General features: G+C 42.3%; 1 protein-coding gene across 1 annotated transcript; it reads left to right on the plus strand.

Moving 5' to 3' along the window:
• Positions 1–5845: 5845 nt before the first annotated feature.
• Positions 5846–27704, plus strand: SMIM28 (small integral membrane protein 28). The gene is made up of 2 exons (XM_061626338.1): positions 5846–6182; positions 26504–27704. The coding sequence occupies exons 1-2, from the start codon at positions 6072–6074 to the stop codon at positions 26885–26887; spliced, it is 495 nt and encodes a 164-aa protein (XP_061482322.1). The 5' UTR covers positions 5846–6071; the 3' UTR covers positions 26888–27704.
• Positions 27705–27822: the final 118 nt, after the last annotated feature.

Consider the following 27822-nt stretch of genomic DNA (forward strand, 5'->3'; position numbering starts at 1 on the left):
CTTTAACCATTTTAAGAGTTTCGTCAGTCATCCATTGGGGTCTTTCTCTCTTTTTAAGTAGAGGTATTGTCTTTTTGCATTCTTCCCTGACTTCTCTGATGTCTCTGACTTCAATCCATAGTTCTTCGGTTCTCTATCAACTAAGTGTGAAGCCTCAAATCTGTTCCTTATTGGATGTTTATATTCTTCTGGCATGTTATTTAAATTGTATTTTGGCATTATGATTGCTTTGTTCTTCTTTAGCTTTACAACAAAATGTTCCTGCTGTAAAAGATTTAAAGGAATCCAGACTTTTTAGCACTTGGTTCTGAAAATCCACTCTTTATCTTCTAAACTGGAGGTAGCATTCTTAAGAGCATAAGATCAGCTCAAAGTCCAAAAAGATGTCTATGCAAAGCATAGGAGCAACAGCTCTCTTCCACTGTCATTCCCCTGCAACTGCTCTTCAGACGCATGGTGTCTCTGAACCTGATGGTTAGCATATAGACATTATGATGACTGGTATCTTCTCCATCTCTGTCCTTAGAAATGTGGGGGTCCTTGTTGGACCCAAGGGCTGCCCATTGTTCCCATCCCCAATGTGAATGCTCCTTCTGCAGCAATAATGGAAAAGGGAAGACAAGTGCCATGGCAGACACCTAACTGGCTAGCAGCAAGCACAGCAAATAGAGAAGTCTCAGTGATGAAGGGAAAAATAAGGCAATGCCTTGGCTTCTTACAATAATGCTGGGGAGCGCAGAGTGCACAGCTTAGCAGCAATTTAATTATTCATTAAAATATCTTAGGGCATTTATATTAAATTACAAATTACGTATTGAAGGTCATTGGGAAAAAGCAGAGGGCACACCTCTGTAGCTGATGGGTAGAAAAAAACGAGCCCCAGGCCAAAAACCATAAAGCTGCCCAAAGAGATATTTCTATTTCTTGGGACTGAGAAAACAAAGTGGCCATAGGGGAGAGACACACTTGCAGTTACAGTGGTTTCAGTGCATCTCCACCTCTGTATTGTGAATCTGAGGTCAAACGACATCAGTTTTTACCCCAGAATCTGGGATTTTAGAGATAAGGTGTGTTTCCCCTTTAAGCCAGCTTCATACAGACCTCAAAACTATTTGACTGGACATGGAAGGTGAGCAGCTCACTCCGGGCGGGAGAAACAAGACTGGGGCTGGAGGCGCCTCATGCTTTCCCCACAGCTCCTGCCAAGCAGGAAAGGGGGAGGGGGAGCCAGGGGGGCACCTTGCCAGGATGCAGCAGGGTGTGTGGAGGCTTTAGTGTGCGGGGGGGATGATGGCTCCCTTTACATGCGTCTTCTCTTGGAGGCTCCTGTTTGCCTTCTGTTCCCCTCAGAGGCCCCCAAACCATCTCACCTCCTCAGCTGTGGCCTTTTTTCCTGCAAAACTTTAGAGTAATAAGAAGACAGCATCTAGTCACAAGCTATAAAGCAGCAGAGCACTGCTCTTCTTCCTTCACCTAAAAGTGAGAGCCAGGAACATCCACAGAAGACACAGGGAAAGTGAGAAACTACAATGAAGGAAGGAGGGAGAGAGAGCAGCTGTCTTGATTTCAAAAGTGTTTGGTCATCACCACTCTGTTCCACCCACTGGTGTGTACATGGATTCAATATGAAAATGAATAAAAAAATAAAGAGGTGTACAGCTGGGTGCAGGTTCGTTGCAAACAGCATCCAGATAAAACTGTCTCACTGCTTTTTCAGGGCACTAATGTGCACCTAGCCATATAGAGAGCTTACCATGTGCGACAATCAGATGAAAAAGGAAAACCCTGATAGCTTTCCCAGAATGAAGAGCAGAATTACCATCCTTCCTAATTTGCATAGAAATACCTTTGAAATTATTCAGTGGAAGAGAAAGGTTTCCTGCTATTTGGGAACCTACATGTGTGGAGGCAAAATAAATAGTGTTACAGACAGCGTGCCTCGGAGATACAAGGGTCCAGAATATGGGGCAATGTAGACAAAACCCCTATGTTCTTTAATCCAGTACTAAAATGGTATGAGTGCATTTAATTTGGACATGAAAACAACCAGGTGGGGCTTCAGAACCCTTCCAGTACACCATTTAATTCTCAAACTCCAATTTTTTAAAAAGAAGCAGTGAAATAATCTAGATAAATTCAAAAGAGGGGAAGGTACAGTAAACCATAAATGATAAGATAATTTTCTTTTGGCAAGACAGACTATGTGCTTTGATGGATTCGTCCATGTATGTGGTGTTTGCTTTCAGCATCTCATCTGCATTTGCCTTCTGTACAAAAATTGTACTATGAACCTCCACAAATAGCTCCTGCTGCCAGTGTTTAGTTTGTCCAAGTGGTTTGTGGTTCAGATCTTCACACAGGGTAAAACAGTGAAGAGCTGTTTCCTTCATACAGGACACTAATTACTTGTCTTTTAAATAAAGATAAGCTTCCTAGCTTTTAAAAATTATCTTGTTAAAAGATAATTTTCCTTAACAATATTGTGCAACAAGCCAAGCTGAATGGCTGAAAATGGATTGATTCTCTCCCTCCCTCGAACTTTTCTTTTCTGCTATTGTGAAACAACATGTTGTTTTGCCACAACTTACAGAGCAGTTCAACTCATGGGAAGTGGGTGGAAACATCCAATCACCATCCAGGAGCCTCCAGGCTGGCTCAACATGGGCTCAGCTGGGAGCTGCACACAGAGACCAGAAAGTAAAAGCCGGCTCTCATGAATACCCCTACCAGGGAATAAACACTCTCCATTGACTTTCATTGTAATTATTTTCTTAGACTGACCTATTTCCTGACATAACTTTGGCCTGGATTGGGACCTGCAGAAGCACTCCGAACACGAGTTGGATATGACCTAAGCCCCCCCAGCCCCTCCTCTGACACTCCCCTGGAACATCCCTTTTTTGGGTCTTATATCACCTTCTGTCAGCTCCCTTTATGGCGGATTGGGCTTCCCCAGGAGATCTGGCAGGATTCCAGCTCTGCTGTAGCTGAGCCGGGATGAGGGGCTTCTGCCAGTGGATCCCAGCTGAGCTGGGACCCTGCCAGCTCAGTCGAGGGTCCGCCATATCCATCTCCAATCAGCCCTGCAAAAATAGCAGTTGGATTGCACCCTTAGACACAAAAGTAACCCAAGCCATTTGATGTGTGGATTAACAAGCCACTGTAAATAAATGCAAATTTTCAGGAAATGTATATTGGAAGTGGGGCAAGAGCAACTCCTGTTTTCTTCTTTTGTTTGTGTTCCAGAAGGGAGATAGAGTTAGGGTCCTCCAGATGGATAGGCTTGATTACCTTTACCTGTGATGCTCTGACTTCCTTCCTTCCATTGTTAGACTGATACGTCTTTAGGGAAGCTTATCTGCCTCTCCTCCTTCCGCCCTCATTTCTCTTCTCTGACTGTCCGGGAGAGAGGAGACACCTTTGTCTCTGTTCTCTCTCTCTCCTAGCCATGAGGGCAATTCCCATGCCTGGGTATTGCACCTCCAACTTAGTTAGTTAGAACTAGATATGCCTTTCTATCTGCTATGTGTTTCCATAAATAAAGTAGATTTTCTTGTTTTATTAAGTCTTAAGTCTCAGTGATCTCAATGCAGGGTAAAAGCCTGCTTTCTTAGATAAACGCATGCACACACTGGCACACTCGCATTTCAGACCACTTACTCTCTGCTTAACAAATTTAGCACCACAAGAATGTACACTAGGTAAGTGGGTATTTACCTAACCCCATTTACTTGGGAGTAACCCCCAATAAATTCAGTAAGACTTACTTCTGAGTATGCATGGTTAGACTCGCACTGTTAGGCTGCATTGCTGTGCCCAATTACCTGGGAATTCAATAGAATTTATTTCTAAGTAGGCATGTATAGATTGTAAAGTTAATATTCTAAAATAGTCATAGCTAGTTGCCCTAATCTTATGAATATTTGGTCAGGAGCATATATGCATCAGAGCAGATTGAGATGGCAAATATGATAGCAAAGTTCTGAAATGATAGAATAGACTGTATTGCTTCAGACTGGAAGAGGAGGATCACATTTTTTGAATGCTCCTCTACATAAAAAAAAACAAGCACACCTCTGCAATAGAAACGCTACCACTATTGCAGCAGGCAGTCTACTACTATGAAGCTTCTTCCCTGTTTCACCCTATGTGAAGATTTGTGAAGAGTTTTTTTGGGTGGTGGGGGTAGGTGAGGAAGCATTTAAAATGGCACCCACACCTCCATCTGCAGTCTGAAAGTGGTACAGTCTACTTTAATACCTCAAGATTCTGCCACATCAAACTCCTCCATGTGTATATCAGACTGCATACCAACATTTTGACATAGCTGAGAGCCACAACATACACATCTTCCTCACCACCACCAGACTTTTCAATCCTTCTCTCCACTGGCATCAGAGCAGAGCAGAGTGAAGCAGGAGGTGGTGGTGAGTGGTGGTGGTGCTAGTGGTCAGCAGTCTGGCCAGATCTTCTGAGTCCCCTGAACATTCAGTTGGGGACAGAATAATGTGTGCCCAGCCCACACAGCCTGCCCTGCACCCCTTAAACTGCTCTCAGGTGCAGTGGAGCATGCTGTTCTATATCCAGTGTTGATGTAAGATTCAGCTGCCATCTCAGTCAGCTTCCAGAATGGGAGGGCATCATTTGCTCTGTCCTTTGCTGGCCCTGTCAGGTATATACCACTCTCATTAGTATTATGGCTAGGGGGGAATACTGATCTCCATTTGATCATGCCTGTGACGTTACTGTAGCAAGTAACATGAATTCCACAACCATGTAATTTTTCTGCCCATTCTTTATATATATAGTTTTTTAATTTTTTGAAAACTAAGACATAGTCCCCTGCTGGATCATTCAAGCACAGGGCTGCTTATGTACCTTTTTGAAAATAAAAAAAAAGTTATAATCCCAGGCTACCTTTGTTTCAAAATTGTGAAACTGCTTACAGCATCAAACAAAATCTTCTCAGCCCCCTTCAGGCATGCTCACATAACTGGGAACACAAAACCCTTTGAACAAGGAATAAAAAAGAGCAATGCCTTTCACTAAGATTTTTATCTTACGCCATGACTACTTAGGCTAATTTTGTTCAAAGCATTCTAGTAACGAAAGTCTTTGCTACCTTTAAAATTATTACTAACATTATAGTAGAGGGATGGCAATATGAACAATAAGCTGATAACACTTTTAAAAAACCTCTGTTTATCTCTGAATACATACTTCAGTGAACAGAACATGAGAACTGTTTTGTTTTGTTTGTTTTTAAATAATAACACTAACTTATTTAGGTCTAATTATACTTATCCTAAAAAGCAAGGGCAGAATTAAGCACATTTGATGTGTTGTTACCATTATTCTAAGTAATCATATATTCTCAGCGGCCAAAGCTTTTTCTGGCAGCAACCTCTCTACAGATTTATCATTAACATCTACATTCTAATACTCCTAAATAATTCAGCACAGCTTTCAGCCTTATGCCTTTGCCTGCCTCTCCAGAAACCACTTTCACTATTTACATTACATCCAAGTGAAAATACAAAATGTGGCTGTTTTTTTCATTCTGCTACTACTTTGTAGAGGTGCAAGCACTTCTCTCCCTTTAACCATGGATGCTCCCTTCCTCCCTCCCTACCCCACCCAAAGAAGTATTTATTAGATCTCTAAATTTAGAAAATTATCTGTCCACCCAGAGTTAGGACCATGTGGTCGCAGATTCTCATGCTAATTCCCCTTTAATAATCCTAATGCAGGCAACTCTCCAATCAGAAGACCACTATCCCATCTCTGATACCTGATGCCAGCTTTCTGGTAATGTAGGCCACTGAAGCAAATCCAGACAGACGGAGTTGAAAGACAAAGTCGCATCTGAGATTCATTTGGTTACTGTGCTACCTCTCTCGCTTTCTCTCTTTACTTCCACTCAATAGGAAATAATTGCAAAATGGGTTTTAGCTGAGGCATTCCTAACTGTGTCAAGAACAAGAAGAATGAACCCTGTTTAAAAAAAAACCCAGAAGCAAGGACCTAAAGTGAAGCAGAAGAACAAGGAACTGAGGCACATCCATGAAAGCATGAGGTGGCTCTTAGGCAACAGCTGGAAGAAATTTGGACATGCTGATAGAGGAACCTATGACTGGTTAACTAGTGAGCCAGGTGTCCCATTGTTGGAAACACAGCTACAGGTCAGTACCGCAATTCCTCTTTCTGCTCCATTTTAATTAAATTCCACTATCTTAAAATTTCTTCTTTTAGAAGCGATGACCAAAAGACAGTTTTGATAGAATCGTGATTGTGTGATATAACATAGCAGATAGGTTGACTTTTTTAAAAAAATGCACCCTTCCTTTGATTGTTGTTTGTTCCAGGACCTTTATTTTCTGTTCTATTTTACAGTTTGAGAGCACAAGATATTTGTGGACAGTGATGCTAAATGTTTAATCCAAAACTGATACTGATTTCAAAAATAGATAATTTTTATTTCATCTGTCATTTTCTTTCAAAATACCTTCCTCATTATCTTTTCTCCCTCTCTTTATCTGATCTGTGCAAACCCTTCCACAGATGTTAGAGAGAGTGATGAACTCTTGTTCTCTAAGCTTTGCAAATTACTTCACAAAGTGTTGGGAACTGGTAAGGGCAGGGGATGTCAGAAATGAAAACATTGCCCTGAATAAAAAGAGGGAGAGTTCATAGATAATGAAAGAGACTTAAAGGGTCACATTCACTCCTAGGGTAAATTAATATCTATGGATAATATTTAATACAGAAGAAATAACTTAGTCCACAGTCCCTTAAAGAAGGCACTAACCATAGTGAATAAAAAATGAAATGTGTCTCAGAGCAGCATACGTGCAATGAAGTCAGTTGGCTGTGAAATCCTATGCATATCTACTCAGAAATAAGTCCCATTGAGTGGACCCATTTTTGATAAGACCAGAACAATAGATTGTATATAACAACAAACTGCTTTCGAAATGCCCTTCAATTAAGTGCAACTGTTCATTATGTGGGATTTTCTAGGTTCACTCACACATGCATGTGTTTCTCATCCCTTGATTGCACTTATTTGAATGTATGAACTAGTGCTATAAAAATATATCATGTTTGAGTTGCCACTAAATGATATGGAGCCTCTGTCTCCAAGGATAAATCTATGACAATTCATTAACTATGGACATCATTACTGGATGCTAAAGTCAACAAATTATGGATTTGCATATGTGATGTAGATCTCTGTTACAATGTAACATGACATCAAATCCCATACTGTACATGTACAGATTCTGCCTGCTCTTGATTTAGACAGCTTGTGTTTCACATATAATTCCTGCTTTTAATTATTAATTCCAAGTAAACTAACCCTTATTCAGAGTGGTCATACAACTTCTGTGGAAATCCTGCTTAACAAAGAAATGAAGCTGCTTTTCTTACTTCCACGAGAACACCAATATTTTCATGAAAGCATAGGAGAATTTACCAGACCAGAGTCCCATGCAGACTTGGGGATAAACGCACTATGCAATGCTATATCTGCAATTTTTTTTTAAAAAAAATAGCATTGTAAGTGCACCTTACCCATTCATTAACTTAGGAGCTCCAGCTAGAAATGCATGTGATTCAACAGGTTTTTAGTTAATCATTTTTTAATTTTAAAGTAGAATACTGTGTCTACCAATAGTTCCTGTATCTTATTGTAACTAGAGGTGGGGGAGAAATCTAGTTGTTCACATCTGAATGCAAACCTTCCTAATTTGCATTTCCCTAAACAATGTGTAAACTATAGCTGTCCTTCACAATTTGCACTTCTCTGAATTTTGCAGTGCAGTTCTCCAAAAACAAAATGTCTACAAAACTGTGTATATTAAGGGAAAGTGTACATGAAATGCATATATTAGTGAAAATAACATATAAAATGCATTATATGCTTGCAAAAATGTGTATATTAGGCAAAATGAGCATACAAAAATGCATACAGTATAAGGAGAAATCTATATTCAAAATGTTGACAAATTTTCGTGAGGACTATTTTAAAAAATGGCAAAGTGATGGGGAAGTGTGAACTGAAGACTGGAAAAATGAGAATCCAAGAGAAAACAAAATTGATAGATTAGACCATCCCTAATTGTAGCTAAGCCAAAGTACATGCAATTGAAATGATAACATTCTTCCCTTGCCAACCCTTCCCTCTATTTCTTTCCTCTTCCTCTGTTGTTTCCCTGTGTCTGTTTTAGATTGTAAACCCCTAGAGGTAGGGACCTATCTGTTATTTGTAATGTACTGTGTACATAGAATGGTACTATATAAATAAATAATAAAAAGAAATCTGGTGATTCAGCTCCTTCAACTAAAATTGCATGCTTCTTATCTGATGTCTTTCCTCCATTCTTTTATAAACCAAAATGCATAACCAGATTATTATATTGTAAATTCACTAATAGGCAAAAAACCTTGCGGTTTAAGAATGTACCTATAGCCCACAGATATTTCTATCAAACTTTAAAAAGCAGGGAAAATGGGCAGCTATAGTGAATGCTGAGCATGGGGGAGAAGGAGGGGGAGGGGAGAATAGAGGGAAGGAGGAAGGGGTGCAGAATGAGGGGAAGCAGGAAGGAGAGAATTGGAAGGAGAAGGTGAGGGGAGGGGTTAAAGAAGGGGGAGGGAAGGGGCAAAAGAGAGGTGATGGGAGGAGGGGAGGGCAGGTTTGATCATTTGCATGTTTATTGAGTTCAATGGGATTTACTCCTGTGCAATCATACTTAGGATAGGTAAAACTGATCATGGAGGAGGGGGGGAGGGGGAAGGAGGGATATGAAGGGGATGGGGGAGGGGGAGGGATGGGTGAAGGAAGGGAGAGGGAAGGGGCAAGAGGGAGTGGATAGGAGGGAGGAGGGGAGGGCAAGTTTGATTATTTGCATGCTTTTTGAGTTGTGGGATTTACTCCTGTGCAATCATGCTTAGGATAGGTGAAACTGACCTGGGCGAGGGGCAGGGAGGAGAAGAGGAGGGCAGGAGCGGGGAGGGGAGGAGATTGGATGGGTGGGCATTAGGCAGAGGGGAAGCCCCTTTCCTTTCCAAAAGGAAAACTTTGTGAACAGTATCATTGCTTTTCAGTGTTTTCCCCACCTTTTTATTCTACAGCAGGCACATGTAGCCTCCCACCCAAATATAAACCAAAGCTGTCCCTGGCCACATCCACACCAGGCTTTATTTCACTGTGGACAGTCATGGCTTCTCCCAAAGAATCCTGGGAAGTGTAGTTGGTGAAGGGTGCTGAGAGTTGCTAGGAAATGCCCTGTTCCCCTCACAGAGCTGCAATCAGAGTGGCTGACTGTTAAACCCCTCTGGCCACTGGATTCCCTCTGTCGGGGGAATTGGAGTCTCCTCTCAGCACCCTTTACAAATTACAGTTCCTAGGATTCTTTGGGGGATGCCATGACTGTCTAAAGTGAAATAAAGGCCTGGTGTGGGTATGGCCCCCTGATTAGGCAAGCCCAACAGCTGTGAGTTTGGCTTTTAGAACACTGAGAGTTGGTTCTTACTGAGCATGCCCAGCCTTATCATTGACTTCAATGCTAAATTTCTTAAATTAATTAAAAATCAGCCAGGCATTTTTAAAACTTTTAAACTGCAGAAGATGGTCAGAGTATGGGGCAAGGTCAGTAATAGGATTACAGGTACTCTGTGAACATGGCTGATTTTTAATGAATTTCAACAGATTATGAGAACTCTCAGAGAAAAAAGTCCAAGAGGTGTCTGGTTTTTCTCTCTCTCTTTTTAGACTTTGAACTCTCGATTCTCTCTGACTTTTTTTATATCACCCTGAAAACTTAGAGGGTTGTTAAGCTAGCTTTTCTGAGTCCAGGACTATAAGTTTTGTAAGGTTTTGTTTTGAAATGAGCTTATGGGAAGGATCAGAATGGCATGAGGGGTATTTTCAATTTAACACTATGGAATGTGAAAAATCCATGCTGACTATAGTATACAGCCACTCGTGGCTGTATGATAAAGAACAGCACAAAATGATGTTTGTTTCATGGAGGTACACCTAGGTTGTATACCAGGCAATACTTTTAAAAAGAGAAGTTAATGTTATTTGAGAAAGACATTGCTTCTCTTAGTGTACATGCATATTTCTTTTTCCCCACTGTATCCTCTGGCTTTGTAGGTTTGTGAAACAATACAAAAGCCTGCAAATGTTCACCACAGTTTAGCAAAATCTGTTCACAAGAGTGCTCCAGTGAAATGAATGCATGTATCACACTTCACACAGTGGTTTTAGTTTCAAACTGTCTTCAAGTGTCTGAATAAAAATGATGTATCTCCAGACTTTGTTATATCAGCCCACCAAAAGTAACATTTTAAGCGATCAGCAAGCTGACTATGATACAGATTTCTTTATGTATAAAGCATACAATATTCAAACAGATCTGACAACTCATATTGAAAATCTATGCAACAAATGCTTTCACTGCTCCTGCATTTGGACATATTGATTCTCCTTTCCCTGATGAGTTATAAAAAACAGATTAGAAGGCACACTTAAGAGTCATTTGGAAAGCATCCTATTTATGATTCAACCATTAAGCTGCAAATTGTACTAACATGGAATGAAAGAGAAAAGTCACAGCTTTCCTTTATTCTCTTCTTCTATATTTATTTCAACGGAAATAGTGGTTTCCTGCTTGATCTCATAATTCATTATTTTTTTTACTATTGCAATGCTTAATATTACAGTAACCAAATCCGTGATGTCCTTTAAATGTGTAATATTTATCAGCTAATAAATGGATGCCCATTTCTTATTTTTAATTTAAGCCTTTTAAATCTCCCCTTTCACTCCTGGTCATGAACCAATGGCCAAAGGTTTATTTGTCACAGCTTTCCTATCACTGCCCCTCTCTTAGTGCATGACAAATTTTTTGGGTGCCCCATAAATTGATACTGTTATAATCAGTTCACTATTCTATATCTATAATTTTCCAAAAAAGACAATTTGAATGAATGCGTTTTCACTTGATTATCTCTGTGTGTTTAAAAGCTAATAAATCTATATTATTTTATTCATAAACGAATACCCATGAGCAATAGTTTTTTGCTACATGAGTTGCTAGTACAACCTGAGAATGTTTGTGCTGACTTGATTTGATATGTCTGTATAAAGAATTCAATTAGCAAGCAGAATATTTTCTTCATAGTGTACATCTTGTATATTTCACACAATATTGTAATATAACACCAAATGAAATTACACACAATGAAGAAATCTGTGTGCTGCGTTACAAAGGAAATATGCCCTGAATACATGCCTTCAAAAGTAATGATTGTTCATGTGCTTTACCATGCGAACACAAATGGGAAGGTATGATTGGCTTCCTATCACAATCACTAGAGACATGTTTGCATGTGTGCGTATATATATATATAATTTTAAGTATTTTAATTGTATTTTATATATTTTAATTTATTCTAATGTTTTTGTGATCTTTATTGTGTACAATTTTACTATGTATGTGTTTGATTTTAGTGTAAGCTGCCCTGAGTGCCCTATTATAGGGTAGAAGAGCAGGATAGAAATATTTTAAATAAATAAATGAAATTCGACATTTTATTTATTAGATTTATATTCCATCCTTCCTCCCAGTAGGAGCCCAGGGCGGCAAACAAAAGCACTAAAAACACTCTAAAACATCATAAAAACAGGCATTAAAACATATTAAAATAAAACATCTTTAAAAACATATTAAAATTAAATCTTCTTTAAAACATCTTTTTAAAAAAGGTTTAAAAGCATCTTAAAAAGCAATTCCAACACAGACACAGACTGTGATAAGGTCTCTACTTAAAAGGCTTGTTGAAAGAGGAAGATCTTCAGTAGGTGCCAAACAGACAATAGAGATGGCGCCTGTCTAATATTTAAAGGGAGGGAATTCCATAGGGTAGGTGCCACTACACTAAAGGTCCACTTCCTATGTTGTGCTGATAAGATGGTATCTGCAGGAGGCCCTCACCTGCAGAGCTAGTGATTGATGGTATATAAGGGGCGGAGCTTTGGAAGATTACTTTTAAAAAGTAATAAATTATAGTTACAGTTACATGGCCCAAAAAGCAATTACTGTTACAATTACAATTTCTCTGAAAGTAACTGATTACTTTGCTTTTTCTCAAAAGTAATAACTACAATTACATTTCAGTTACTTTTTTAAAAAACACCTACAAGGTGCTGGCCTTGGCTGCTGCACACCTAAGTATCCTAAAACATTAAAAATAAACACACACATACAGAGGTAGTAGAATAATTCTTTTTATCCATAAGATACCAATGGTGGTCTCTCTGCTGGTAAGTGAGGTGGGGAGGGAGGCAGAGGCCACAACTCAGATCTTTGCATGTCAAACCAAGTGCAACCCCTCCCCTCAGCCAGCAAGCATAATCTCTCTCACTTAACCACCTCCCGGACCCTGCCCTGCCACCAACTAAGGGACACGCACCCAAGCAAACATTTTCCCAAGATGCAAAAAAGTTAAAATACTGCAAATGCAGCACAGTAGTCAGAGAGGGTAGTGGAGGCCACTTTGTGTGCCAAGTGCAAACACACACACACACACACACACACACACTGTCATCTTTCACCTCCCCAGTTCTTTATCTCCATTCTGCTGCTGCCTCCTTCTCCTCTTTTATCCATGTTCTTGCTCTCTGGCTCCTTTTCCCCTCCCCTCCATTCTTCACCACCACCATCCATTTTTTTAAACAATTGTTTTCTCCACGCACTCCGTCTCACTCTCTACCTCCTCCCTTATCACCTCCTACCCACCCACAGAGAAGGAGGGAAGAGTGACACTGCACAGAAGCCCAGTTTGAGGCACATGATTTTCATCTACAAATCAGAGGAGCAGAAGACTTTCCCTGCTTCACCCCCCCCAAGTAATGCCCAAATGTAATGCTGGAAACATTACAATTACTCCACAAAAGTAATAAAATTACTCCTAGTTCTATTACAATCAAAATGTAAAGGAATTACCCACTCATTCCTCAAAAAGTGGCCACTGCCTGCAGGAGGAAGAGGACCATTGCTGTCCAGGGAAGGAGAGCCGTTTGCTGCTGCTGTCTGTCAGCCTGCCTGCCTGCTGCTCGGCTACCACCACCCTCTCCTTGTTGGACTTCTGCTCAGCAGGTGTCATGCCTTGCAGGACCAGGCCCCAGGTACTCAGCCAGTTGTTGCTGATTTTTTCCACTGGTCCCTTCTCTGGAGGGGATACATAAGCTGGCTGGCTGAGGTGCCTCCTGCTTTGTCTGCCTTTTTGTGGGTCTTGAAACATGTGCCTGGGAGAGAGGACTCAGAGCCAAGTGGGGAGACCTGAGGGGCCCCCAATTAGTGTAGTGATGGGTCGAGGGAGATATGGCATTGTGAGGAGGATTTGCCAGGTAAGGGGAACGCAGCCCAGGCACTTAATGACTGTGCCTTGTTCTGGTCCTCCCCACAGCCGCAGGTTTGTTGGTTGCCCTATCAGCCAGTTCTCAGGCCTCCGGATGCTGCTCCTAAATGCCAGATCGGTGTATAATAAGATCTCCCTCATTCACGATTTAATAGTGGATGAGGCAGCCGATCTGGCATGTATAAACGAGACCTGGGTGGGTGAGCAGGGGAGAGTCAGCCTCTCCCAGCTATGCCCGCCAGGGTACCTGGTTTAGCATCAGGGTAGACCTGAGGGCTGGGGAGGGGGGTTTGCTGTGGTCTGTAGGAGCTCCATCTCCCGCAGCAAGCACCCTGTTCATGTGACTACTGGTCTGGAGTGTCTGCACCATATGTTGGGTCAGCGGGACAGACTGGGGATTCTGTTGGTGTACTGCCCACCCCGCTGCCCAACAGACTCCCTAGCTGAGCTGACGGAGGTGGTCTCGGGTATATTGTTGAGATCCCCCAGACTGCTGGTTCTGGGGGATGTCAACATCCATGCCGAGGCCACCTTATCCGGGGCAGCTCAGGATTTCATGGTCTCCATGATAACCATGGGACAGTCCCAATATGCCATTGGCCCAACACATTTAGCAGGGCATACTCTAGATTTGGGTTTTGCAACTGGACATGGAGTTGGTGATCTGAATGTGGGGGACCTTGCGTCAGTCCGTCATGGACAGATCACTGCTTGCTGAAGTTTAGACTTACAGCGGCTTTCCCCCTCTGCAAGGGTGGGGGACCTATTAAGTTGGTCCGCCCCCAGAGACTAATGGATCCGGATGGTTTCCAAAGGGCTCTGGGGAATTTTCCGGCTGATAGGGCTGGCGCTCCCGTTGAAACCCTGGTTGAACTGTGGAATACATAAATGACCCGGGTGGTTGACATGATTGCTCCTGAGCGCCCTCTGCTGTGTAGAGCTCATATGGCTCCATGGTATACCCCAGAGCTGAGAGCGATGAAACAATATAGGAGACGGCTTGAGTGCAGATGGAGACGAACTCCTGCTGGATGCAATTATACACTGGTAAGTGCCTATGGTAAGCTGTATTTAGGAGCAGTGAGGGCAGCCAAAAAACAATATCTTGCTGCCACTATCAAATCATCACTCTGCCACCCAGAGGAGCTCTTCAGAATTGTCCGAGGGCTATTACACTCTGACCCCAGGGACATGGTAGAACCATCTGAGGCCTGCTGTAATGAATTTGCTAGGCACTTCCAGGATAAAATCTTTAGCATCCGCCAGGACTTAGACTCCAGTGTTATAGCAGGTGAATCAAGTAAGGTATCCAGCGAACAGCCTTGTCTTGATTTCTTGGATGGGTTTCAGTTGGTACAGCTTGAGGACGTTGACAAGGGGCTTGGACAGGTTCGTGCAACCACTTCTGTGCTGGATCCTTGCCCTTCTTGGCTAATAAAAGCTAGCAGGGATGGAACAGCTGGCTGGGCCAGGGAAGTGATTAATGCTTCTCTGCGAGAGAGGATGGTCCCTGGCTGCCTGAAAGAAGCAGTAGTGAGACCACTCCTAAAGAGACCCTCCTTGTACCCAGAAAATCTTAATAACTATAGGCCAGTAGCAAATGTTCCATTCCTGGGCAAGGTCCTTGAACGAGTGGTTGCGGGCCTGCTCCAGACACTCTTGGATGAGACCGATTATCTGGATCCATTTCAGTCAGGTTTCAGGCCTGGTTTTGGCACAGAAACAGCCTTGGTCGCCCTGTATGATGACCTTTGTCAGGAGAGAGACAGCGGGAGTGTGACTCTGTTGATTCTCCTTGATCTCTCAGCGGCTTTCAATACCATCGACCATGGTATCCTTCTGGGAAAACTGGCTGAGTTGGGAGTGGGAGGGACTGCATGGCGATGGTTCCGCTCCTACTTGGCGGGTCGCCTCCAGAAGGTGGTGCTTGGGGAACATTGCTCGGCACCCTGGACTCTCCAGTATGGGGTTCCGCAGGGGTCAGTTCTGTCCCCCATGCTGTTCAACATCTACATGAAACCGTTGGGTGCGGTCATCTGGAGCTTTGGAGTGCGTTGCCATCAGTATGCTGATGACACGCAGCTCTATTTCTCCTTTTCATCTTCTTTAGGTGAGGCTGTCAATGTGCTGAACCAGTGCCTGGCTGTGACAATGGACTGGATGAGGACAAATAAACTGAGGCTCAATCCAGACAAGACTGAGATGTTGCTAGTGGGTGGTTCTTCTTACCAGATGGTGGATGTCCAACCTGTCCTAGATGGGGTTGCACTCCTCCTGAAGGAGCAGGTTCGTAGCTTGGGGGTTCTCCTAGAACCAACTCTGTCACTTGAGGCTCAGGTAGCCTCGGTGGCACGGAGTGCCTTCTGGCCTAACTGCGCCAGGACAGGGATAACCTGGCTTCAGTTGTCCATGCTCTGGTAACCTCCAAGTTAGATTACTGCAATGCACTACGTGGGGCTGCCTTTGAAGATGGTTTGGAAACTGCAGCTTGTGCAAAATGCAGCAGCCAGATTGGTAACAGGAACCAGACAGTCGGAACATATAAAACCAATTCTGGCACGCTTGCATTGGCTGCCTGTATGTTTCCAAGCTCAATTCAAGGTGCTGGTTTTAACCTATAAAGCCTTACACGGCTTGGGACCACAATACCTGATGGAACTCCTCTCCCGATACGAACCCACCCATACACTACGCTCAACATCTAAGGCCCTCCTCCGGGTGCCTACTCAGAGGGAAGCTCGGAGGGTGGCAACAAGGGAGAGGGCCTTCTAAGTGGTGGCCCCCAAATTACGGAATGATCTCTCTGATGAGGTGTGCCTGGCGCCCACACTGTTATCTTTTCGGCACCAGGTCAAGACTTTCCTCTTCTCCCAGGTATTTTAGCATGTTTTTTTAAATTGTTTTAAATTTTTTAAATTGTGTTTTAAATTGTTTTTAAAAGATGTTTTAAATTTGTATATTTGTTTTTAAAGTTTTTAGTTACTGTAAACTTCCCAGAGAGCTTTGGCTATGGAGCGGTATACAAATACAATAAATAAATAAATAAATAAAGTAATGAATTACAATTCATTACTTGTAACTAATTACTTCCAAGCTGTGATAAGGGGCAAGATGATCTTTCAGGTATCCTGGTCCCAAGCTGTATAGAGCCTTGTACACCAAAACTAGAACCTTGAACTTAGCCCAGTAGCTAATGAGCAGCCAGTGCAATGCTTTCAGCAGCAGGGTGACATGTTGGTGATACCTTGCCCCAGTGAGCAGTTATGCTGCTGCATTTTTCACCAGCTACAATTTCCAGAACAACCTCAAGGGCAGTCCCACATAGAATGCATTACAGTAATCCAGCCTGGAGGTTACCAGTGCATGGACAACAGTGGTCAGCCTATCTTGGTCCAGAAACGGCCGCAGCTGTCTTACCAGCCGAGCTGGTGAAAGGCACTACTAGCCACTGAGATCACCTGGGCCTCTAGCAACAAAGATGGCTCCAGGAGCACCCCTAGACTACGGACCTGCTTTTTCAGAGAGAGTATGACCCCATGCAAAGCAGGCAATTGACCAATTATCTGAACTCGGGAACCACCAACCGACAGTGTGTCTTGCTAGGATTCAGACTCAGTTTATTGGCCCTCATCCAGCCCACCACCAAGTCCAGGCAGCGGTCCAGGGCTTGCACAGTCTCTTCCGCTTCAGATGTTACAGAGAAATAGAGCTGGGTAGTGTCAGCGTCTTGCTTACACCTTGTCCCAAATCTCTTGATGACCGTTAGCAAGGGCTTCATATAGATGTTAAACAGCATGGGGGAGAAGATGGTACCCTGTGGCACTCCATAGCACAACTGCCAGAGGGCCAGAGACAATCACCCAATGCTATTCTCTGAAAACAACCCTGGAGGTTGGATCAGAACCACTGGAAAACAGTGCCTGTGATACCCATCTTACTAAGTCTGCTCAGAAAGATATCATGGTCAAAAGCCACCGAGAGATTAAGTAAGAATAATAGGGTTGCACTCACCCTGTCCTTCTCCAAATAAAGGTCATCTATCAGGGCAACCAATGCCGATTCAGTCCTATATCCAGGCTTGAACCCAGATTGGAATGGGTCAAAATAATCTGTTTCATTCAAGAGTACATGCAATTGCTGCGCCACAACCTTCTCAGTCACCTTCCCTAAAAAGGGGATATTTGCAACCGGGTGGTAGTTGTCACAAACCAATGGGTCCAGGGTGGGCTTTTTCAGAAGTGGTCAGATCACTGCCTCTTTCACAGCGGCTGGAACCACTCCCTTCTGCAACAATGTGTTCACTACACCCTGGATCCATTCAGTCAAACCCCCTTGGCAAGCTTTAATAAGCCAAGAAGGGGAATGGTCAAGAGGACACACTGCTGGCTGTATCATCGCAAGCACCTTGTCTGTGTCATCAGTAGCATGTATGGAAGGCTTTAGGCATGAAATTACACCACCACTGAGAGACAGTATAAACCTTAAAAGTATGTTTGTATATTTATTAAAGGGATACTATTTATATAAGGGAATACTCTTATTTATATTGGGGTCTTAAAGATGCTTTCCAACAGTTTCTGAAAATTCCAGAGACACCGTTGCTGTCACCAGCCTTTAAGTGGCTCTCCCTTCAGGCCATTTCCCCTAAACCTCCACCCCAGCCAATTACTCCCACAACCCAGTCCAACTATTAGGGATGATCTGCCTTGGTATCCCAAAGCTCTTCTGGTTGTGCTCTTGTCTGCTTGGATAGTTTAGCCAGTGCTACACTCCCCCCTTGCGTCACTTCCTTCTAGTAAGAACTTTTCTCAGGGCAGCCTCTCAGACCAGCTCAGCCACCGGCTGCCTTCTGATCTTCACCACACCACTAGTGACACTCTGAGTATTAATATCTAGGCCTCAGTTCTTCCCTCAACTATTCTCACCAACCAACTCCTCACTCCAATTGCTCTCCCTAACTGCTAACCCCTGGCTGACAGTTAACTACCTAACAGACAGATAACTCCAACTGCCTGGAACCTCCAGCCAATCAGAAAGAATTTACCTTTTCCAGGCCCCATCTAATAGAATCAAAACACAATAATGTATATATAAGTGTTGGCCTTACAGGGGTGGATGCACTATCTGGATTCTGGTTTGGACTGTAAAACTAAAACTAAATATGGATCTCCCAAGATCTTTTTATTTGCTTAAAAGCAGCCATGGGCGGGAGGAAGATTTGAACTGGGGTTCTAGCATGTGGGGGGGTCGTTTAACCTGTCCCACACCCCAATACCATTTTCCCTAATTTAAATAATTCCATCAAATCTGCTGCTACCCTCAGAAGGGGAAAGGAAGGTCAATATATGGTAGCTGTCCTTCCCCCCACGCCTAATTACAGGGAAATTGGGGAAATAGTACAGGGAGAATTAAACTTCCCTTCTCCCTGCACTATGGTGCTAAACCAAATTGCCCTTGTGCTATGCAGCTGCCTTTAAGCAAATTAAAAGACTCTGGGAGATCCTGTCTTAGGCTGTGGGCACACTAGTAGCTTCAAAAGCAGCCAGAATGTTTTTTCTGGCTCTGTTTGGAAGCAACTCTGCTCTCTGCTGGCTACACCTCCCTTCTCCACTGCTGACTTCAAATCTTTTGAGACTACCCACAGGAAGATGTTGGGCTAGTCACTGGGCTTATCCACATGGGAGCATTTCTTTGTAGCAAATACACTGCTTTTACAGTTGTAATAGATTTGAAAGGTCCACATTTCGTGCTCAACGGTCGCTTCAAATCCATTGTTTTCCATTCACACAAGTAGGCATTCCTCTGGGAAGGATTAGTGTTGCTGTTTCCTTGTGGCCCCGCCCTCTAATTTTACATTTTTATTCCCTCTGGTTGCTCATTTACTGGGCATGTGCAAACATTTTTTACCTGCACAGTATTTCCACTCCCTCCTGCCCCCACTGATTCCTGAAGTTTGGCCGTTGAAAAGAAGTAGCGATCATCTGCCCCCTTCTCTTCTTCCTTTTCCCAGCTCATCATCACAGTTCTTTCAGTCGTGCAAGCAGCTCTCTCCTCTTTACACTAGTCCAGCCTTTCCCAACTAGTGGGCCACCAGATGTTGTTGGACCACAACTCCCATCAGCCTCAGCAAGCATTGCCAATGGTCAGGAAAGATGGGAATTGTGGTCCAACATCTGGTGGGAAAGGCTGCACTAGTCTGTTAGAAGGAGAGAATGTAATTTGGGAGTTGATGAGAAGTGGGGTCACAGGCAACCTCCATCATTCCTTTTCCCTTTGCAGTCTTATCATGGTATCATTTTTCTGATCTCTTCCATTATTTTATTATTATTGTTATTTGCTTTGCAGAGAACTATTGATATTTATTCATGAGTCTCCACTGGTATCAATGTTTATTCTCAGCCCTGTAATGATAAAAGAAACATCAATAAAAGTATTGATCACATTATATCAATGAGCGTGGCCCCCTGGTGGCCATTAATGATCTGATTGCTTTTCCCTTTTTCTAATCATTTTTCTTACTGGTGGCCACACTGCTGAGTAAAGCTAGATTTTGCAGCTTATTGATTGAAGGAAAAAGATGCAGGAGATAACTCACAGGCACCTTCTTTCTCTGCTTCCCCTTGCTTTTTCTGAGTTAATTTTTCCCTGCTGGAAAAACAAATCAATATAATATTGATATTTTAAATAAAATATCAATATTGATAGTTTTTCATGATCTACACAGTCAAAGGTTTTGCTGTAATCTATAAAGCACGGTCCGTTCCATTATCCGTTCCATTATCCAATGTATGTTTGCGATATGATCTCTGGTACCTCTTTCCTTTCTAAATCCAGCTTGGACGTCTGGCATTTCTCACTCCATATATGGTAAGAGCCTTTGTTGTAGAATCTTGAGCATTACATTACTTGCATGAGATATTAAGGCAATAGTTCGATAATTACTGCATTCCCTGGGATCCCCTTTCTTTGGAATTGGGATGTATATGGAACGCTTCCAGTCTGTGGGCCATTGTTTAGTTTTCCATATTTCTTGACAGATTTTAGTCAAAATTTGGACTGATTCAGTCTCAGTAGCTTGTAGCAACTCTATTGGTATGCCATCTATTCCTGGTGATTTGTTTCTTCCAAGTATTTTAAGAGCAGCTTTCACCTCACATTTTAAAATTTCTGGTTCTTCATCATATGGTTCCTCCATGAATGAATCTGTCATCCTTCCATCTCTTTTATAGAGTTCTTCAGTGTATTGCTTTCATCTTCCTTTTATTTCATCTTGGTCAGTCAGTGTGTTCCCCTGTTGATTATTCAACATCCCTACTCTTGGTTTAAATTTCCCTTTCATTTCTCTAATCTTTTGGAATAGGGCTCTTGTTCTACCCTTTTTGTTGTCCTCTTCTATTTCTATACAGTAACTATTGTAATAGTTCTCTTTGTCCCTACGTACTAGTCGCTGTATTGTTGCATTTAGGGTTCTGACTGTGTTTCTATCTCCTTTTGCTTTTGCTTTCCTTCTCTCTTTAACCATTTGAAGAGTTCCTTCAGTCATCCATTGGGGTCTTTCTCTCTTTTTAACTAGAGGTATTGTCTTTTTGCATTCTTCTCTGATAACGTCTCTGACTTCAGTCCATAGTTCTTCTGGTTCTCTGTCAACTAAGTTTAAAGCCTCAAACCTGTTCCTTATTTGATCTTTATATGTTTCTGGGATGTTATTTAAATTGCATTTTGGCATTATGATTGCTTTGTTGGTCTTTACTCTGATTTTCGCTATGACCAGTTCATGATCTGTACCGCAATCTGCTCCTGGTCTTGTTTTTGCAGAAAGTATGGAACTTCTCCACCTTCTGCTACCAGTTATATAATCAATTTGATTCCTATATTGACCATTTGGTGATGTCCACGTATATAGTCGTCTTTTCGGTTGTTCAAAAAATGTGTTTGCAAGAAACAAATTATTGGCTTCACAGAATTCAATACGTCTTTCTCCTGCTTCGTTTCTGTCTCTTAGGCCCCATTTCCCCAAAATTCCCAATTCTTCTCTGTTCCCTACTTTTGCATTCCAGTCCCCCATGATTATCAGCACATCTTGTTTTGGTGTGTGATCAATTTCTTCCTGTACTTCTGCATAAAATCTCTCCAATTCCTCTTCTTCTGCATTTGCTGTCGGAGCATAGACTTGGATGATGGTTATGTTGATACATTTCCCATTTAATCTCATTGATATCACTTGCTCAGACCTTGCGTTGTAGCTCCTAATTGCTCTTGCTACATCACTTCTCACTATTAAAGCAACCCCATTTCTTCTTAATTTCTCATTTCCAGCATAAAATATTTTGTAGTTGCCTGATTGGAAATGTCCCATTCCCGTCCATTTTAGTTTGCTCACACCAAGTATTGTAATGTTGATACGCTCCATTTCTTGCTTGACAATTTCTAACTTTTCCTGGTTCATGCTTCTCACATTCCATGTTCCTATTGTGTGCGTCGTACAACTCCGGACTCTCCTTTCGCATTTGTGTGCATCAGCCTCTGGGGCTTCCTTTCGGCTTTGACCCAGGTGCGTCATTAGTCACAGCGCTACTCGTACTTGTCCTTTGTTCTTCCCCAGTAGCTCGGTGAGTGCCTTCTGACCTGGGGGTCTCATCTTCCAGCACTATCTCGTGTTGCATTTTGGATACTCTGTTCATAGGGTTTTTGTGGTAAGAGATATTCAGAGGTGGTTTACCATTGCCTTCCTCTGAGTTTGGATGCATCTTAGTCTGGTGTTTCAGCTTTCACCATTCCGCCTTGGGTGTCCCTGTTAGGAGTCTAGCTTCTTGGTCTAGACTCCTGACAGCTTTGCTCTCAGCTTCTCACCACTCAAATCTCCTCACCACGTTAAGGTGTGCATCCGAACAGTGTGTAGATCATGAAAAACTGTGTAGAACATGAAAAACTATGGAACGCTTTAAAAGAAATGGGGGTGCCACAGCATCTGATTGTCCTGATGCGCAATCTATACTCTGCACAAGAGGCTACTGTAAGGACAGAATATGGAGAAACCGATTGGTTCCCCATTGGAAAGGGTGTGAGACAGGGGTGTATTTTATCACCCTATTTATTTAATCTATACGCAGAACATATCATACGGAAAGCAGGATTGGACCAAGAAGAAGGTGTGAAAATTGGAGGGAGAAATAGCAATAATTTAAGATATGCAGACGATATCATACTACTAGCAGAAACCAGTAATGATTTGAAATGAATGCTGATGAAAGTTAAAGGGGAAAGCACAAAAGCAGGACTACAGCTGAACATCAAAAAGACTAAAGTAATGACAACAGAAGATTTATGGAACTTTACAGTTGACAATGAGGACATTGAACTTGTCAAGGATTATTAATATCTTGGCACAATCATTAACCAAAATGGAAACAATAGTCAAGAAATCAGAAGAAGGCTAGGACTGGGGAGGGCAGCTGTGAAAGAACTAGAAAAGGTCCTCAAATGTAAAGATGTATCACTGAACACTAAAGTCAGGATCATTCAGACCATGGTATTTCCGATCTCTATGTAGGGATGTGAAAGTTGGACAGTGAAAAAAGCTGATAAGAGAAAAATCAACGCATCTGAAATGTGGTGATGGAGAAGAGCTTTGCGCATACCATGGACCGTGAAAAAGACAAATAATTGGGTGTTAGAACAAATCAAACCAGAACTATCACTAGAAGCTAAAATGATGAAACTGAGGTTATCATACTTTGGACACATAGTGAGAAGACATGATTCATTAGAAAAGATAATAATGCTTGGAAAAACAGAAGGAAGTAGAAAAAGAGGAAGGCCAAACAAGAGATGGATTGATTCCATAAAGGAAGCCATAGACCTGAACTTACAAGATCTGAACAGGGTGGTTCATGTCAGATGCTCTTGGAGGTCACTGATTCATAGGGTCGCCATAAGTCGTAGTCGACTTGGAGGCACATAACAACAACATCAATATCGATATTGATATTTTCTCAAATATCAATATTAATATCAATATTTTTGAGGTGACTTTTTACAAAAATCCACTTTAGGGCGTTTTTTTGAAAAAAAATTGGAAACCAGGCATGGAGAGATGTTACTTCAAAATTCTCTCCACAAAGATAGAGAATATGAAAAGGAATGATAAAATCCCCTGGCAATTCCCTCCACTAGTTACAAGGAGTTAAGGAAGTTTACTCAGGGAGAAAGGAAGAAAAGAAAAGAGAGCTGCAGCAAACTGTGAAGGGGGGAGGACAGAGCAGTTGGAAGTTGCTGGATAAATGCTGGAAACAAAATGGAATTCATGGGACAGTTAGTGGGTGGAGAAATGGGAATAGCTGAAAGTGATAATTCACTTGACCTCTAAAAACCATAGAAGCAAACCGTCTGCAAAGACGTGTCGAGCGGAGTGCAGCGTTATTGTTCTGAACTTTTTGTATTATCAGTGGATTGGATTAGTACGGATTTACAGGGGGGAAACTGCATGATAGCTTCTGTTTGCCAGTATCGCCATGTGAACCATGCAAATTAAAAGATGTGAGTAGCACCAAACACACAGTAAACCACCATGTAGATGAGCCCACTCTGTCTGCCTGAGCCTGTAACAAATCGTTTCCATTGGCCACACCTGGAAGGCAAATGGATCGATCTACCAGTCAGTTGCAAAATCTGCCTGAAGCTGAATTTTAAAAAAAACACACTTGAGCCGATCAACCAGATTTTAGAGAAAAAAGGAGCGGACTAGCGTCGTGTGCTTCCGTTTTGAGAAAGGAGAGGTAGAGACGCACTGGAACAGGCACAAGTGTGTCTCTACCCATAGATCTGAAATGCATTAAGTGTCATCTTGCCTGTAATTCCAATAATTACCAGGAGAATCTTTCCCCCCTCAGCATGTTTTAAGGATGAGAAAGGGAGAAAAACCCACCCCATACACCCCATATAGAAAGAAGACATGGGCATACTCCCAAAGCACATACATCCCCTCTCTCACACACACACATTCACCATGGCATCTCTCCTTCACACAAACATATACACCCAAAGCCAGACAGTTGTCTCTCCTAGCAGTACCTTGTTATAGGCAGATACAGCAGGTGGCAGCAGCACCTAACCTTCCTTTCTAGAGCTGTAAAATGTTGATTCTTTTCCCATCATCCTAATCAGAGAAAGGGAGAGAGGTGCCCCAAGGAGAGAGATACTAAGAGGATGTGCACAGCAAGTAACAAGGCACTGCCCTTCCTTGTTTCAGTGATTGCTGCGAGTACACAGGCATAGAATCATAGAATGGTAGAGTTGGAAGGGGCCTATAAGGCCATCAAGTCCAACGCCCTGCTCAATCCAGGAATCCAAATCAAAGCATTCTCTACAGATGGCTGTCCAGCTGCCTCTTGAATGCCTCCAGTGTTGGACAGCCCACTACCTCTCTAGGTAATTGGTTCCATTGTCGTTTGGCTCTAACAGTTAGGATGTCCAGTCAAAATCTGGCTTCCTCCAACTTGAGCCCATTATTCCGTGTCCTGCAGTCTGGGATGATTGAGAAGAGATCCCGACCCTCCTCTATGTGACAACCTTTCATGTACTTGAAGAGTGCTATCAAATCTCCCCTCAGTCTTCTCTACTCCAGGCTAAACATGCCCAGTTCTTTCAGTCTCTCTTCATAGGGCTTGGTTTCTAGTCCCCTGATCATCCTTGTTGCCCTCCTCTGAACCTGTTCCAGTTTGTCTGCATCCTTCTTGAAGTGCGGAGACCAGAACTGGACACAGTATTCAAGATGAGGCCTAACCAGTGCTGAATAGAGGGGAACTAATGCTTCACACGATTTGGAAACTATACTTCTGTTAATGCAGCCTAATATAGCATTTGCCTTTTTTGCAGCCACACCACACTGTTGACTCGTATTCAGCTTGTGATCAACGACAATTCCAAGATCCTTCTCACATGTCGTATGGCTGAGCCAAGTATCCCACATCTTATAACTGTGCATTTGGTTTCTTTTTCCTAAGTGTAGAACTTTGCATTTATCCCTGTTGAATTTCATTCTGTTGTTTTCAGCCCAATGGTCCAGCCTTTTGAATTTTCTTTCTGTCTTCCACCGTATTAGCTATGCCCCCCAATTTTGTATCATCTGCAAATTTGATAAGCATGCTCTGTATCTCCTCATCCAAGTCATTAATAAAAATGTTGAAGAGCACTGGGCTCAGGACCTAGCCCTGTGGTACTCCACTTGTTACTTCCGCCCAGTTTGAGAAGGAACCATTGATAAGCACTCTTTGACTATGATTGTGGAGCCAACTGTGGATCCACCTGATAGTTGTTCCATTCAGCCCACATTTAGCTAGCTTGCTAATCAGAATATCATGGGGCACTTTGTCAAAAGCTTTGCTGAAGTCGAGATATATTATGTCCACAGCATTCCCACAGTCTACAAGGGAGGTTACCTGGTCAACAAATGAGATAAGATTAGTTTGGCAGGATCTGTTCTTCATGAATCCGTGCTGGCTGCTAGTAATCACTGCATTGTTTTCAAGGTGCTTACAGACTGACCACTTTGTAATCTGCTCCAGAGTTTTTCATCATTGGCCTGTTGTGTCTAATACATCTCCAGAACGTACATAAAGCAGGATGAAATATTTTCTGGGTTCCTGGGTAGGAACAAATGCCCAGAACTAGTAGAAAATATTTTTAATTATTTCAATGGGAAAATTTAGCATGTGCTCAACACCATTCTCATTTCCCTTTAAAAGCAAGAGATGGGGCTGCATCCTATACACATTTGTTACTAAGCTCCATTGAATTCAATGGGACTTCTGAGTACGTAGGCACAGAATTGCACTGCACAAATTCTTAACTCTGTATAGATTGTCCCTTACTATTTTTATTGACCTGCTTGATTCATTGTTGTGATATAAGATTAAAACTCACTCTTTAGGACAATAACATGTAGCTATTTTTTTCATGTCCCGTAACATGAACTATTTTGTTTCAGTGCTGTAACCTGAGCTTGGGATAAAGTGGACTGCTGGCATTCCTAGATGTCTGATACATTTTCTTCTCTTGGTTGGTCTTTCAGAGTCAGCATAAAATAAGCTCAACCAAAGAAGATATCGAACCATTCTTATGCATCATCCTGCCAGCTACCATAATGCTCTTCCTGGCATTCCTGTTGCTCTTCCTCTACAGACGCTGCCAGCGTCGCAACCCTCAAGCTCAGATCTTCAGCATTGACATCCCAGAGTCCCTTCCTGAGCATGAGGTGACTGACTTCCTCTCAGTGCTCCCCTGGAATAGTGAGCCAAACTTTCACTACTCTACTCTTCCCCCTGAGACTGCCTTTCTCACTGTATGCTTGCCTCCATCGTATGAGGAGGCCACCATGAAAGCTTCCAAGGAAGAGGACCATGTTCAGCTCTTTCAAGATCCAGTGCCTCCTTATGAAGAGACCAAACAGCAGTAAAACTCATGGAAATACATGTGGTCGAAATTCTCATAGTGTAAAGGGTTTGAATCAAGTAAAACTCCAAACAAGGGAATAGCTACAAGCACAAAGAAGCTTTGCCTGATTACTATGTTTAATTATGCCATTTTTAAAAATGGCACACAAAGCAAAATAACTCCACCAGACTGCTGTGTAGGAGAAAACTATTAAATTCATGCTGTACCTCAGATTTTTCTGCACTGTGTAACATAAGCAAAGTTGTTTTAGAAGGCCAAATCTGAGCAGTGTGGACTGTGGCAGCTGTGATGAAAAGCAACTATGCTGGAGATTTTTACACACATGCACATACCAATCATTGAAAGGGCTTTAACATTTTTTAATGCTCTAATGTCTTGAAAATTTCATGAATTAAAATAATAATCAAAATCAGAGTAGAGACTGTGCAATGACAATTAACATGAATCTGAAAAGTGAAGGCTAAAGATGCCTATTTACCAGTCAATGCCATCATGATGTTTGGCAGTAGCCTGCCATTGTGGTACAGGCCTTCCATTGTTCTTCTGACAGCTGTGAAGTCTGAATACAAGTGCAAGAGACCCCAAAGTGTCCAACCCTTCTATAGAAGACAGACTTGTAGCAAATAATGACATGGCAAGATGTTCATGCAGCAATGTGGTAGGGTCTACAGAGTGTACAGAATTATTTCACATTGTTTCCTACTTTTAAATAAAACACAAGGCTTGTAACCATTCAGTTCTTAGCATAAGATAGAGTAAATCGCTCTAAATTAAGGAGAATAAAACATCTTAAAAAATCACCGTTTAGTTTTTTCTGGTCCCACCCCTCTTCAAACAATGGCCTTATACAACTTAGCTCTGCATATGTAGGGACAGATGGTGAGTATAGGAACTTAAGGCATTTTTAAAATAAATCAGATAACTCATCTGATAATG

The sequence above is a fragment of the Rhineura floridana genome, chromosome 4 (assembly GCF_030035675.1).
Source record: "Rhineura floridana isolate rRhiFlo1 chromosome 4, rRhiFlo1.hap2, whole genome shotgun sequence".
NCBI lineage: Eukaryota > Metazoa > Chordata > Lepidosauria > Squamata > Rhineuridae > Rhineura > Rhineura floridana.

Coding starts and splice junctions, on each gene's coding strand:
- SMIM28 (XM_061626338.1), top strand. CDS start 6,072: ATGAGGTGGCTCTTAGGCAACAGCTGGAAGAAATTTGGACATGCTGAT. Junction 6,183..26,503: donor TGTTGGAAACACAGCTACAG/GTCAGTACCGCA, acceptor TTGGTCTTTCAG/AGTCAGCATAAAATAAGCTC.